This window comes from Acartia tonsa, chromosome 3 (assembly GCF_053477335.1).
Source record: "Acartia tonsa isolate MP-2025a chromosome 3, ASM5347733v1, whole genome shotgun sequence".
NCBI classification, from domain to species: Eukaryota; Metazoa; Arthropoda; class Copepoda; order Calanoida; family Acartiidae; genus Acartia; species Acartia tonsa.
In genome coordinates, this window is record NC_137262.1 from 43,313,011 (window position 1) to 43,325,707 (window position 12,697).

Below are 12,697 nucleotides of genomic sequence, written 5' to 3' on the forward strand. Positions count from 1 at the left end.
ATTGTTTTGTTGAAAAAATCTCAAGTTCGACATAAATCATTATTTTGTTAATTAACAAAATGATGCATAAGTCAATAAGTTCTACAGTCTGCTGTGTTCAACAGAGGTTAATTTGATGAATATCCCCAGGTTCTAATTAATACCATAAAAACACCTAGGTTTTACCACTTTTATGGTAAAATTTTACCAGCCTATACGATTTAAAAGGTGGTAAAATTTTACCGTAACCGTGGTAAAAACACTTTTTGTGGTACTCCGTGACGCTTTTTACCAGCGATTTTTACCACAATTATCGGTAAAATTTTACCAGATTTCCGGTAAAATATTACCATTTTAGGACGCAAATTTATACCAGATTTTGACCAATTTTTACCACTTTTTTGGTAAAATCTTACCGCAAATTTCTGTAAGATTTTACCGAAAAAGTGGTAAAACTGTTCAACACCTGGTAATATTTTTGCCCTAAATTGGTAAAATTTTACCAGAAATAGGGTAAATATGGTAAAAATTTACCAAAAATTGTGGTAAAAACGGGTGGTAAAAATCACGAGAAAGTGGTAAAAAACGACCTTAATTATAGAAAAACATCGCTTGTAGGTATAAATCGCAAAAATAAAAAAAAATTGTTTTCATTTTTATCTTTATTGATTGAAACAACACTTAAACATATTTTTCTTGATTCTACTGCTCTGGCCGCGAAAACTGTTGCGCAACCTCCTGGATTTGCTGGGCACCGGCCCCATTCGACCTCGTATCACTGATATTCAACCTGGAATAAAATTGCTCATTAGTTAATTAGATAATTACAGGGATATAAAGGGATAAGACAATGGCTGATAAATTGATGTTCATCTCTAATGATGATACACATCGTTACCCCTTCTGTAGATTACAATAAGTGATTGAAATGTTAGGACACTCAACTTAATGAACCAACCAATAAAAAATCAATAAAAGTACCCAAGGTTGTTAGGCCAAAGAATAAGAAAATGTTATTTGAAAACTTTGGGGGCTAGTGTAATTTACAGCCCAATGTCCCATCCCTCCCTACTAAATATCTAATCTATAATACAAAGTAGAACGATGTCTGTCCGTCCGTCCGTCCGTCCGTCCCAAAGATAAAGCCTATACTCGCTGTTTACGCAAATGTGTCAGAACTTCCCCCCCCCCCTTACTCTCACACCTAAATTTTTTCTTTTGAAAGCAAAAATAAAAGTGTGTAGGTTCGACTCCCCCTCTCCCCCCTCATTCATTTCCTACAGGCATCTTGACACGTGGCAAAAAAATCAGCAAACTTATCTAACTAAACATCTTTGAAAACGCAGAACGAGAAAAAATAAAGGGAAAGCTTACCTGGAAAACATAAGCAGTAACAACATCCCTGGCTAACAAGAACATGCTGTGTCCATACTACTCGGCATTACTGATTATATGCTTCACGTGGCGTATGGAGTCGTGGAACGCGGGGTCCTAAGTTATGGAGGATTAAATGAAGGAAGGAAGTGGACTGTTTATTACACTAGTCCCCAAAGCTTTATTTTCTTCTTCGTTGCTTTAACAACTCTAGGGACTTTTATTGAATTTTGAATGGTTGATTAATCAAGTTAAGTGTCTAAAGCTTTCAACAACTAATTATACTCCACAGAAGGGGTAATTTTGTGTATCATCATTGCTGATGTACATCAATTTATCCGCCATTGTCTTGTCCCTTTAGATCCCTGTCCCAAACAAGTACTAATATTAGATAAATTTAGACCTAAACCCCAGGCAGGGAGGGTAAAATATGGTGTAAATATCATAATGGTATCCAAAGTTTCAGAAACAAGTTTACTTATTCGTCAACTCAAAAACTTTGAGTACCTAATTTTTATTAGGTAAATCTTGATTTAATTTCAATACTTCGTCTTTTGTCCTATCCCATAAGAACCATGTTTCCCGTTGTGTCTACAGAAACGTAAATTATTTTAGTACAATCTTTTTTTAAACTTAAACAATATTTTACTTCGTCTTAAATCATTTAATAACCCATTCCTGAATAGCCTTGGTCCCTGGTCCACGTCTACCCGGGGAGGGTGGAGGTCCCCTGCGTCCTGGAGAATAGTCACCTGGTGGCCCTTTGGATGGGGGTGGTGACATGTACCTTGAATATTCAGATTAGTTTATAATAAGTAAATGTTATGTCGTTATCTATTAAAAATAACATATATCATCAAAATTCTAAAAAATACCTATTAAAAATCAAATTAGGTAAAAAAACTAGGTACTTTATGTCATTATTGAGAGGAGACAATGAACTGTTAATTTCATCAGTCCCAAAAGTTTTATTATAACGTTTTCTTATTCATTGGCTTAGGTAACTACTTTGGGGAGTTAATTAAATTTTGATTTATTGTTTCAATAAGTTGAGTGTTCAAACGTTTTTTAACCACTAATTTTATGTATCATCGATGTTGATGTTCATCAGTTTATCGGCCATTGACTTATCCCTTTACATCCCTGATATAAATTTGATTTTACCTTGGGGGTGGCCGACCTCTTGGTTCAGGTGAGTAATCCCTGGGTGGTGGGCCCCTACCGGGAGGTCCCCTCCTGGGTGACGGGGAATATTCTCTGTGGTGGGGGGGAGGAGGTCCGCGGGGGGGTCCTCGTGGCGACATATCCCTCATTGGCGGTGGGGGGCCTCTGTAACGTTGTTGTGGAGGGGAGTAGTCGCCCCTGGGGTGTGCCTCCCTTGTGAAGTAATGTGAGGGGGGTCCGTAGCCATCTCTCCTCTCATACCTGAAAAAATAAAAATAATTTACTTAAAAAGTTAAAATTCATTAAAAAAAGGTTTTTAAAATTTTTTGATTGGTAGAAAAGGGAAGAACTAATAAAAAAGAGCATATCTAGGTAGGAAAGTTATTGTAATTTTAGAAAATCTTTAATAAAGCAATAAAAGAGATGGTAGGCATTTAAAGTTAGCAAATTTGGAAATTACACTAATATATTTTGTTTATATACTAAATTGTTTAAAGTAAAAAGGTTCTTTGTCTTTAGCTTAAGATTTCGATAACTACTAAACCGATTGAGTTCTCCTTTATAGGTAGGAAAGCTTCTCATATGACACGGAATGGTTTTAGACTATATTTCTGTCCCCTATCTATCCTTTTTAATACAGAGCCCCTAAATGCTAGGGCCGCAGCCGCTAGCAATATCTAAACTAATCTTAAAATTTAAAATTTTACCTTGGTGGAGGGGATCTACCACCCCCTCTGCCACCACGTCCTCTGAAACCACCCCTGTCCCCTCCACGGCCTCTGCCTCTAAAGCCACCCTTATCACCTCCCCTTCCTCTAGAGCCACCTCTGTTATTTTTAAATGTTTTCATTTTGAAAAAAAAAATTCGATGATTTTTAGTAAGTATTTTGGAAGATTAATTTTAAATTTTTTTATCTTAGGTACTGCTGTTTTATTAGCGCAGCAACTTTATAACAAAACTGTACGTCAGTCCATGGCGAAATTACAAAAAATGCATTGCTTTTAAACGTTACATTTAATAAATAAGCCTACCTAAAGATTTTCTAACTTTTACTTTTTAAAACAAAAACTTTCCTAGAGTAATGTGGGGGGCTGCGTCTTTCATACCTATCCCCGCCCCCACCCCGGCCTCTACCTCTGTAAGAACTGCGCCCCCTATCACCTCCGCGTCCTCTATCACCGCCTCCACGTCCCCTGCCTCGTCCCCGGGATATTTCCACTCTCAGCCGTTCACCGGCATATAATGTACCGTTCATTTCCTTAAAAAATAAAGTGAAGTAAAAATAACTTCAAGACCTGAAGTTTGTTTAATAACAATAAGGTAAAAATAAATCAAAACAATTCCCTATAACTTAAAAATACCTCCTACCCTTGTGGAATATTCTAAACCCTTCTTGATCTCCCTAAACCTAACTAAAAGCAGTAGTGAAAGTTTCAAACAAAAAATTCAAGTAATGAAAAGGTGAAGGCAAGCCTTGACTTTTAAGGGGGTGGCAACACCCAGCCATTTTGTTGTAAAGAAACCAAAATATTGTTTGTATTATTATACAGATCTACAAAGATAAATATAAGCTGCGAAACTTTTCTGTAACTTACTTCTTCAACTGCCCCCTATGTTTCAAATGCTGATCTGAGGTCTTGTTTCTTTACAATCTAAATAAAAGAATTTGTTATAATCAAAAACTATAGGTATGAAACTAAAAAAATACGACAAAAGTAGAAACCTTATACTTTTTAGCTAGACCAAAATAATCAGTAGGTAACAAGTTTGAAATAGATAGGACAATTCCTACATGCTTGAATTAATGATAATAGCTATGAGTTTCGTCCATACAGACCGGCCATCCAACACTAATTATAGAAAAGCTTCGCGTTTACAAAAAACATAATTCCCTTCCACAAAATAACAATGATAACGTTTATGAGAGTAAAGCTCTCAAATAAGACAGTGGGACAAACGGAATTTTGTTGGTAAAACTTCAAGGATTTAAAGGGATAAGGCAATCCCCGATAAATTGATCCACATCATTAATGATTATTAACAAAATTACATCTTTATAATTATAATTTTTTTTTTCAATTTTTTTCAATTTTGTACCCCCCCCCCCCCCCCCCCCCCGACTACCGACGAACAACTATTTTAGGTTAGGTTAGGTTTTAGGCTAGGGAGCCGAGCGCTGCGGCTAGGCAGGCAAGTGGGCCGAGCGCTGCGGCTAGGCAGGCAAGGGGGCCGAGCGCTGCGGCTAGGCAGGCTAGGGAGCCGAGCGCTACATTTCTAAAAGGATAATACCACCTACTCTAATGAATGTAGAATATACGTGGATATTACGACAGGGGGAAAAAATTGTCGTTATTTTAGCTTGCTAACATGAAATTCGTTTATTGGTCAGTTTGTTCAACCAGTAGTAGGGTAAGGATTGGGTTTAAAGAAGGGGGGTATCTTTATTTTAGCCAGCTGTGAGCATCTCCTTATCAGAGTAAATGAAAATGTGGTACAACATCCCAGTAATAATATATAGATTATTTTTATAAACTTTAATGGAAAAAACATTAAAAAAATAATATACCTGTCTCACAAAGGCTCTAGCTTCTTATAAAAGCGGGAAGTTTGTAAATATTTTACTCAAGACACTAAATCGTTACAATTTTCATGAGAAATACGCATTTTATAAGGCATACAAAACGCTCTAATTTTCGTTCTATTTAACGTAATTTTGTAATTTTTTTTGCTGGTTATTTCATTTTACATATACTTTTATCATTTTATCAAAAAAAAATTTATCTTTTTTCATCATTTTTTGGAGAAATTAATGCTTAAACTAAGGGTATCTTTAAACGCAAAATTGACGCACTTAGAATAAAAAATGCGTATTGAGTACAAAGGGGGGATAATTTCAAGTCATGCATGTTCCAAAGATATCTTTTTTTCCATAAAATTTTAATGTTTAGTCCACCGGAGATTACCCTGAAAATCATATATCAATTTAGGAAGGTAATTTTTGTAGAATAGTTACTGAATTTACAACTTTATGTACACTAAAAGTATAGTTAAGATCAAAGGCGTGCAAAAGGTTGGTGTAGGGGTTGTTTACACCACCCTTGTAAAATTAAGGGGGATGGATACACCTCCCTAGGTATCCACCCATGTCCACCCTCTTGACAAGAGCCTACACCCTTAGATACACCCCTCTATAAATTCCAAGGGGGTGTAAAGGAAATAAATTTACACCCCTTAAAATAAAGAGTGGGGGGGGGGGGAGGTGTTTTAGGCGGGTGTATAAAATTAAGCCACTGATTAAGATAATTCTATGCTATCTATTTTTAGATAAATTAATCATTAATTTCCAGACTTAACTAAAAAAAATCTTGCAATATTCTGTACAACTGTACTGTACAAATTTTAATCAGTAAATAAAAGTGATTGACACAAGAAGGAGCTCTCATACATATGTAATTAAACCACAGTTAATACCTCTAAAGATCTTGATTGATATATATTTATAACTTTTAATATTGTTTACAATAGTGATTAAAGTTAATGTTGGGGAGGGAGATATTTCCCAATCCTCTTTTTAAAGTTTGTAAAAATGTATTACTTATGTAATGAAGTTTTGGTGACATACTTAAATAAACTATCCTTGATTTTGGTTAAAGGGAGCTGTTAAAAGTTGTAAGTGTAAAAAAATTTAGGTGGTTATAAATTAATGGAATATAACCTGATATTATTATCATTTATGTACAAAAAGATTATAGATACAGTATTACACTTTTTTTCATAAGTAAATTGGATAATTTTTTTTATTTTTTATTGCAACACAAGGTTATTTGTTTATCTCCTGGTACAAGATTCAACATTATTATTAGTTAAATCTAATTTTCTATTGAAACAAGCATTCAACCATTTGTACAGTATTATCGATTTTAATATGAATAATTAAATATGTATTATTAACCCTTAACAGTCGGGGCTAGAGGGCTAAATCTTTTTTGTGCAAGTCCCCTGTTTGATAATAAATTTCCGACCTTTTATAAGTCAAAGTCAATTTTTGCTTAGTTTACCTTTTTATTTAACAACCTTTTTTACTTAAAAATTTTAAACGGCTGTAATTTTCTTATTTTTGAAGCTAGAAGAACAATTTTTTTACAGAAAATGTTTATCTTTAAGTAAATTTTATATTAGAAATACCAAATATAAATTTCAGCGGCCGCAGCAGGCGGTCAGCAGGGAAAACGGCTGCGGATCTCTATGAAATTTAGATATGTTATGTTGACATATAAGAAAAGCTTACGTTTAAAAGGGGGACGTAACTGAAGCTTTTTTGATGCTGGGGGGGGGGGGGGGGTTCTCCGGAACCACTTGATGAACCATGCAAATTTTTTGGACTTAAGCTTTTAGGGGTATGAACATCTTATGGTTTCAAAGTAAACCTCCTACCCCCATCCCCTAGCCCCCTGGGGCTCAAAACCCCCCTAAAAATGAACATAACCTTAATTTTCTCAGAAACCATTTGACCAATAGGGATGATTTCTTAAACTTAAGCTTTTATGGTTATAAACTAACTTCTAGTTTAGAAGTCACCCCCCTGCCGCCTACTCCTAGCCCTCCGGGGCTCAAAAAAAACCCTAAAAATGAACCTAACCTTAATTTTCTCAGAAACCATTTGACCAATAGAGATGAATTCTTAAACTTAAGCCTTTATGGTTATAAACTAGCTTTTGGTATAGAAGTCACCCCCCTGCTGCTAACCCCTAGTCCTCCGGGGATCAAAAAAACCCATAAAAATGAACCTAACCTTTATTTTCAAGGGGGTGACTTATAATCTAGGAGTTAGTTTATAATCATAAAAGCTTAAGTTTAAGAAATCATCCCTATTAGTCAAATGGTTTCTGAGAAAATTAAGGCTAGGTTCATTTTTAGGATTTTTTGGAGCCCCGGAGGGCTAGGGGTTGGCGGCAGGGGGGCGACTTAAAATCTAAAAGTTAGTTTATAACCATAAAAGCTTAAGTTTAAGAAATCATCCCTATTGGTCAAATGGTTTCTGAGAAAAATAAAGGTAGGTTCATTTTTAGGGTTTTTGGAGCCCTGGAGGGCTAGGGGTTGGCGGCAGGGGGTGACTTATAATCTAGGAGTTAGTTTATAATCATAAAAGCTTAAGTTTAAGAAATCATCCCTATTGGTCAAATGGTGTCTGAGAAAAATAAGGTTAGGTTCATTTATAGGATTTTTTTAAGCCCCGGAGGGCTAGGGGTTGGTTGCAGGGGGGTGACCCCCCCCCCCCCCCCCCCGACTGATTAAGGTGCGGTAAGGGGCCCGACCGTAAAGGGTTAATTAAGTGAATCAGTCTGTTAGACCAATGGTAGAAACTCAGCAGATAGACGAGACAGACAGACAGGCAAGAAGAATGATCAAATTACAGTTTGACCATAATAGACAATTCATTAAATAAAATCCAATAGAGAACCTGTGAATGATCAGACAGATGGAGGGATAGACAGACAGACGGACAGACAGACAGTTTTTGAGGCATTAACAAATTAGAATTAGGCTATGCTAGATGATTCATTGAAATCCGAAAAAGAGGCAGTTAGACAGATAGACTGACAAGTGGAGTGACAGACAGACAAAAAAACAGACAGACAGAGGGACAGACAGACAAAGGGGTATTGCCTAAAAACAGTTTGGCTGCTATATGAATCATTAAAACCCACCATAAAAAGAAATTTACATTAGTTTCATTATTTTGATACTCAACGCCCCCCCCCCCTCCCCAACTCAAAGGGGTTTATTATTTCTTAAAACCAATAAGTGACTTCTCAGCATAATAAAATTGAAAATACTTTTTAGTTCATCAATTTATCTTAAATAGAACGAAAGTTATAATCATTTTATTGTCTACAAGAAAAATGCTTTGAGTAAAAATCAACCTAATTGTCAGTAAAAACGTCATATTTATGCATATTTACACAGTAAATAAATTTTAAAATTGTATTCTATTGTAATGAATAACTTAAAGGGGTTGTATGAATTATAAAAAACCTAAAAAAAACCCTAATTTGGTTAAATTAGTCCACGTAAAGATTGATTTAGTACAGTACGTATGAATAAGTTGTCAATTTCCTGCCAGAGTCCTTGTGGTCTAGCTAACACTCTGGTAAGGGTTTCCATAGTCTTAAACCACTCCCGGATTAATTCTTCCCATAAAGTTAGTCCACTCAAAACCTAAAACAAACGAACTTATTTTGACAAGTAGAAAAGTTGGTGGAAAAATAATTCATCTAAATTAATGAAGCAAAAATTCGTCCCCAAACTTCATTTTTAATTCTTGATACAGATTTTAAAGGGTGGGGCTTAAAGGGTGTTAACTCCACTCAACCCGTAAAACCCCTTATTTGTTTCCCTTCAAAATTAAAAAAAAAATATATTAGATTACCAACCTCAAACCTTTGAAATCCCTCATTTTATCCCTCTTAAAATTAAAAGCTTGACGTACAATCAACCATTGGTTGTCTTTAGGACGATTGGCAAATAGATCTGATTCCTGTACTGTAGAACAAATAAAACATTATGGAATGGATATAGAATATACGTGGATATTGATGACAGTGGAAAAATTGAAGTCAATTTAGGTTGCTAACATGAAACTCATTCAATGGTCAGTTTGTTTATCCAGTAGGACGGGACGGAATGGAGTAAAGGGGGCGAATTAGGGTTATCGTCATTTTAGCCCACTGGGAGTTTTACTTTATTAGAGAAAATAAAAATCTAGTGTAACATCCAAGTAATAAAATATCTATTTCTGCAGGTTATCTTAATTATAGTATAGCTAACATTACCTCTAGAAACTGATCCCAAAGTTCACAGGACACAACAACATAGAGATTAGCCTTGATCCATGTGACAATGAGGGTCTGGAAGATGGCCTGGGTCAACCTTCCTCCAAGGGTGTCCTCCCTGATAAGCATAGATAACTATTAACTAAAGATCCAAGAACAAATTAAATATAAATAGGCTATTTTTATTTAAGTGTGTAGGTAGGTATAAAGTATACTTTTTATCTAAAAATGGTATTTTTGTCTCTGATTTTATTTATCGCGTCGTATTATAGACAGCTTTCCGCGACTGGTAAAATGAGAAATTTTCAGATCAATAGCAATTTTGTTAGCCCCGAGGGGCCAAAGGACTGGCCTAACAAAGCTGGTATTGATAATATAATTTCTAGACTATTGTTCATAGAAAATTGTCTGTAATACGTAATTTTTCAGTATGGCCCAGAACCATTTTTAATCCAGGGGATATTTATCGGTTTCAAAGCCATACTGGAAACTCTTTGTTTAGGTCAAAACTACATTAATATCAATTTTTCTTTATTTTAGATTTAGTGTGCTGACTAAACAAACTAATTTCATTACTTCTTCTTTACAAGCAAAATGCTAGTGAATTTGTTCTTAAATACTTAAAGAAAATCGTAACTTCTCTATAATAATTATCTATGTGCCTGCGTCTTGGTGGTGTTTCTGTGAGGGTGAGTTGAGTTATCTGCAGCAAGATAAAGAGTAACTGCTCCCATGTTCGCCCGTCCATCTTTACATTCATTACCATAAACCTGACTAAAATAAAATTATCGTTAGATTAGGAATATCTATTTCTTAAATAAAATTAACAGGATGTCTTTCTGTACCATGTGAAAAAGTTTAATTTTAGCTATAATGGGAGAAAAAATCGGCGTTATCCTCTTAGAAATTTTTTTTTCAATTTTTTTCAATTTTGTACCCCCCCCCCCCCCCCCCCCCCCCCCCGACTACCGACGAACAACTATTTTAGGTTAGGTTAGGTTTTAGGCTAGGGAGCCGAGCGCTGCGGCTAGGCAGGCAAGTGGGCCGAGCGCTGCGGCTAGGCAGGCAAGGGGGCAGAGCGCTGCGGCTAGGCAGGCTAGGGAGCCGAGCGCTGCGGCCAGAGTTCATAGTTCGCTGTCGGGGGGGGGGGGGGGGGGGTACTCAAATTTTCAATATTGAAAAAAAAATTTCTAAGAGGATAATACCAAAAAATCAATTTAATGGACATTTTATATAATACGGAAAATTTCTTCCTTTCCCTGTACCTTATAAAAATCGTCGGAAAAAGCCGTTTTTTAAGCAAACAAAAGCGCGTTTTGCTCTATCTGTGAGATATTATGAATAAGATAATGTTAAGATTTGATATTAAGATGAGAAAAATTTACGTTCACAGTCCCTTTAAAGACACAATACCTGTAATAATAATGTACAAACTTTTCAACCACTAATAATACCCTGGCCTTTCTAATTATAAGCCTAGGCAGAGCCATGCTGGTGATGCTAGCTCAAGCGTGTACCGTGGTTTCTGTAGAACTGTACTTCTGAAGCCAATACAGGGTTACGAAAGTTTAAATTGATGTTTTTTTTTTAATGTTAATATTAAATGTAATATAGTTTTGTAATGACATATAAAATATATATTCGATAGAATATAAAAAAATATAGTGCATTCAATATTAAAAAAAAATATTTAAATATATATATAGTTGTTAACCATATATGAACATATAATGAATCTATTTCCGGCCGGGTTCTTAAAAGATATTGCCGCGTTTTTTCGACATTTTTTACGCTATGAATAACAAGCGCGACATTCGCGAAATCTAAAAGAGTATACAATGATTTATTTAATTATTTCGCTTTTGATGGTACGGCCTTCATAGAAAAAAAAAGATTATCTTCAATCCATTTTTGCTGCATATTAATTAATGCATCTTTTTAGAGCTGTGTTAGACATTAGAAAAATTGCTAAAAAAATAATTTAAAATTCAGTATTTTTATGTTATATACTCTGTTTGAAATTCTATCGTCAACGTTCAATCAATCAATGTCTAAAAAACGCCGAAAAAATGTGGTATTCATCTTTTAAAAACCCATCTCGGTGGTATTTCCGGTTGGCAAAGACAACATAAATATAGAAATCATGAAACATTGTTGTTCCACAATTTTGCCACATTTTTAAACATCTTGCTTAAAAAAAATCTTCCTTGTAAATTCTACAAATTTAAATATTTAGAGAAAATTGAGTAGTAATTTACTTCTTGATTCAAAATATTTGATTAAATTGAATCAAAACTAATAATTATTTTTGGCACTCTATATTCAAATAATCATAAGCTTATCAATAGTGCGCATGCGCGCACAGAGGTGCCATAAATTTCAAAACTTAAAAATATAAGTTTTGTAGCGAAATTACTCTATAATTCGAAATCTCTGTCTTTCTTTTAGAAACATTCAGGGGAATATACGAAAGCTTATATTTATATTAAAGATGAAAAATCGATAAATTCAAATGCACACGGCACATCTGCGTAAACACACCCTGGATTTTTTTTCTTTTAATTTTAATTCGTATGAAGCTAGCTCAAATAAGTAAATATTAAATTTGATATATTTTTGACGATGCGGGAGGATGTTTTAAAAGAAATGATGAAATAATTTTCAAGGTTTTAAAAAAAAGTTAGCTTCTTTTATGCGAAAAAATTCAATAAAAAGTAAAAATTTTTACCGAAAAGTTGGTCAAATTTTACCAAGTTTTTTTTTTTGTTAAAGTCCAAAAATCTGGACTTAGCCTAAAAATTTACCTTGTCAATTTTTACCAAAAAGTTGGTCAAATTTTACCAAGTTTTTTTTTTTGGCAAAGTCCAAAAATCTGGACTTAGCCTAAAAATTTACCTTGTCAATTTTTACCAAAAAGTTGGTCAAATTTTACCAAGTTTTTTTTTTTGGCAAAGTCCAAAAATCTGGACTTAGCCTAAAAATTTACCTTGTCAATTTTTACCAAAAAGTTGGTCAAATTTTACCAAGTTCATTTTTTTTGTCAGAGTCCAAAAATCTGGACTTAGCCTAAAAAAATACCTTGTCAAATTTTACTAACTTTTTGGTAAAAATTGACCAAATTGCGTTTTTTTGTCTAAGTCCGAAAATTCGGACTTAACCTGAAAAATAGAGTTGTAAAATTGACCACATTTTTGGTAAAACTTCCAAAAGTGGTAAAATTAAAAAAAAAAAAAAAATTTAAATTTAGGCTTCATTGTATAGAAGTCATTATTTTAAAGTACTACAACTGATTATGAAGAGCTGTTTTTAATTTAAAACACAAAAAACGGGTTTTTTTGTTTCGTCA

At 34.4% G+C, this 12,697-nt stretch overlaps 2 protein-coding genes across 3 annotated transcripts; both read right to left on the reverse strand.

Annotated features, from left to right (window-relative positions):
• Positions 1-555: 555 nt before the first annotated feature.
• Positions 556-3,776, reverse strand: LOC145314276 (uncharacterized). Its single transcript, XM_080154128.1, has 6 exons — positions 3,592-3,776; positions 3,225-3,344; positions 2,518-2,778; positions 2,030-2,140; positions 1,354-1,468; positions 556-769 (listed from the first exon to the last, which is right to left on the reverse strand). The coding sequence occupies exons 1-5, from the start codon at positions 3,771-3,773 to the stop codon at positions 1,411-1,413; spliced, it is 732 nt and encodes a 243-aa protein (XP_080010254.1). The 5' UTR covers positions 3,774-3,776; the 3' UTR covers positions 556-769; positions 1,354-1,410.
• On the reverse strand, positions 3,697-11,181 carry LOC145314279 (ral GTPase-activating protein subunit alpha-1-like). Of its 2 annotated transcripts, none has more exons than XM_080154132.1 (6): positions 10,869-11,181; positions 10,014-10,121; positions 9,352-9,469; positions 8,653-8,737; positions 4,114-4,172; positions 3,697-3,776 (listed from the first exon to the last, which is right to left on the reverse strand). In XM_080154132.1, exons 2-5 carry the CDS (start codon positions 10,115-10,117, stop codon positions 4,129-4,131), a joined length of 351 nt encoding a protein of 116 aa, XP_080010258.1. In that variant the 5' UTR covers positions 10,118-10,121; positions 10,869-11,181; the 3' UTR covers positions 3,697-3,776; positions 4,114-4,128. The 2 variants fall into 2 exon arrangements, with proteins under 2 accessions (XP_080010258.1, XP_080010257.1); XM_080154131.1 differs by having other exon boundaries at positions 10,765-10,879.
• Positions 11,182-12,697: the final 1,516 nt, after the last annotated feature.

Bases quoted from the DNA above. Each gene is read 5' to 3' on its own strand.
- LOC145314276 (XM_080154128.1), bottom strand. From the start codon at position 3,773: ATGAACGGTACATTATATGCCGGTGAACGGCTGAGAGTGGAAATATCC. The intron at 3,345-3,591 runs GAAAGTTTTTGT...TAAAAATAACAG, and splicing joins AGCCCCCCACATTACTCTAG to AGGTGGCTCTAGAGGAAGGG. The intron at 2,141-2,517 runs GTAAAATCAAAT...TGAATATTCAAG, and splicing joins AGAGGTCGGCCACCCCCAAG to GTACATGTCACCACCCCCAT.
- LOC145314279 (XM_080154131.1), bottom strand. From the start codon at position 10,841: ATGGCTCTGCCTAGGCTTATAATTAGAAAGGCCAGGGTATTATTAGTG. The intron at 10,122-10,764 runs GTATTGTGTCTT...TATTTTAGTCAG, and splicing joins TTTGTACATTATTATTACAG to GTTTATGGTAATGAATGTAA. The intron at 8,738-9,351 runs GTAATGTTAGCT...CGTTTGTTTTAG, and splicing joins TTTGGGATCAGTTTCTAGAG to GTTTTGAGTGGACTAACTTT.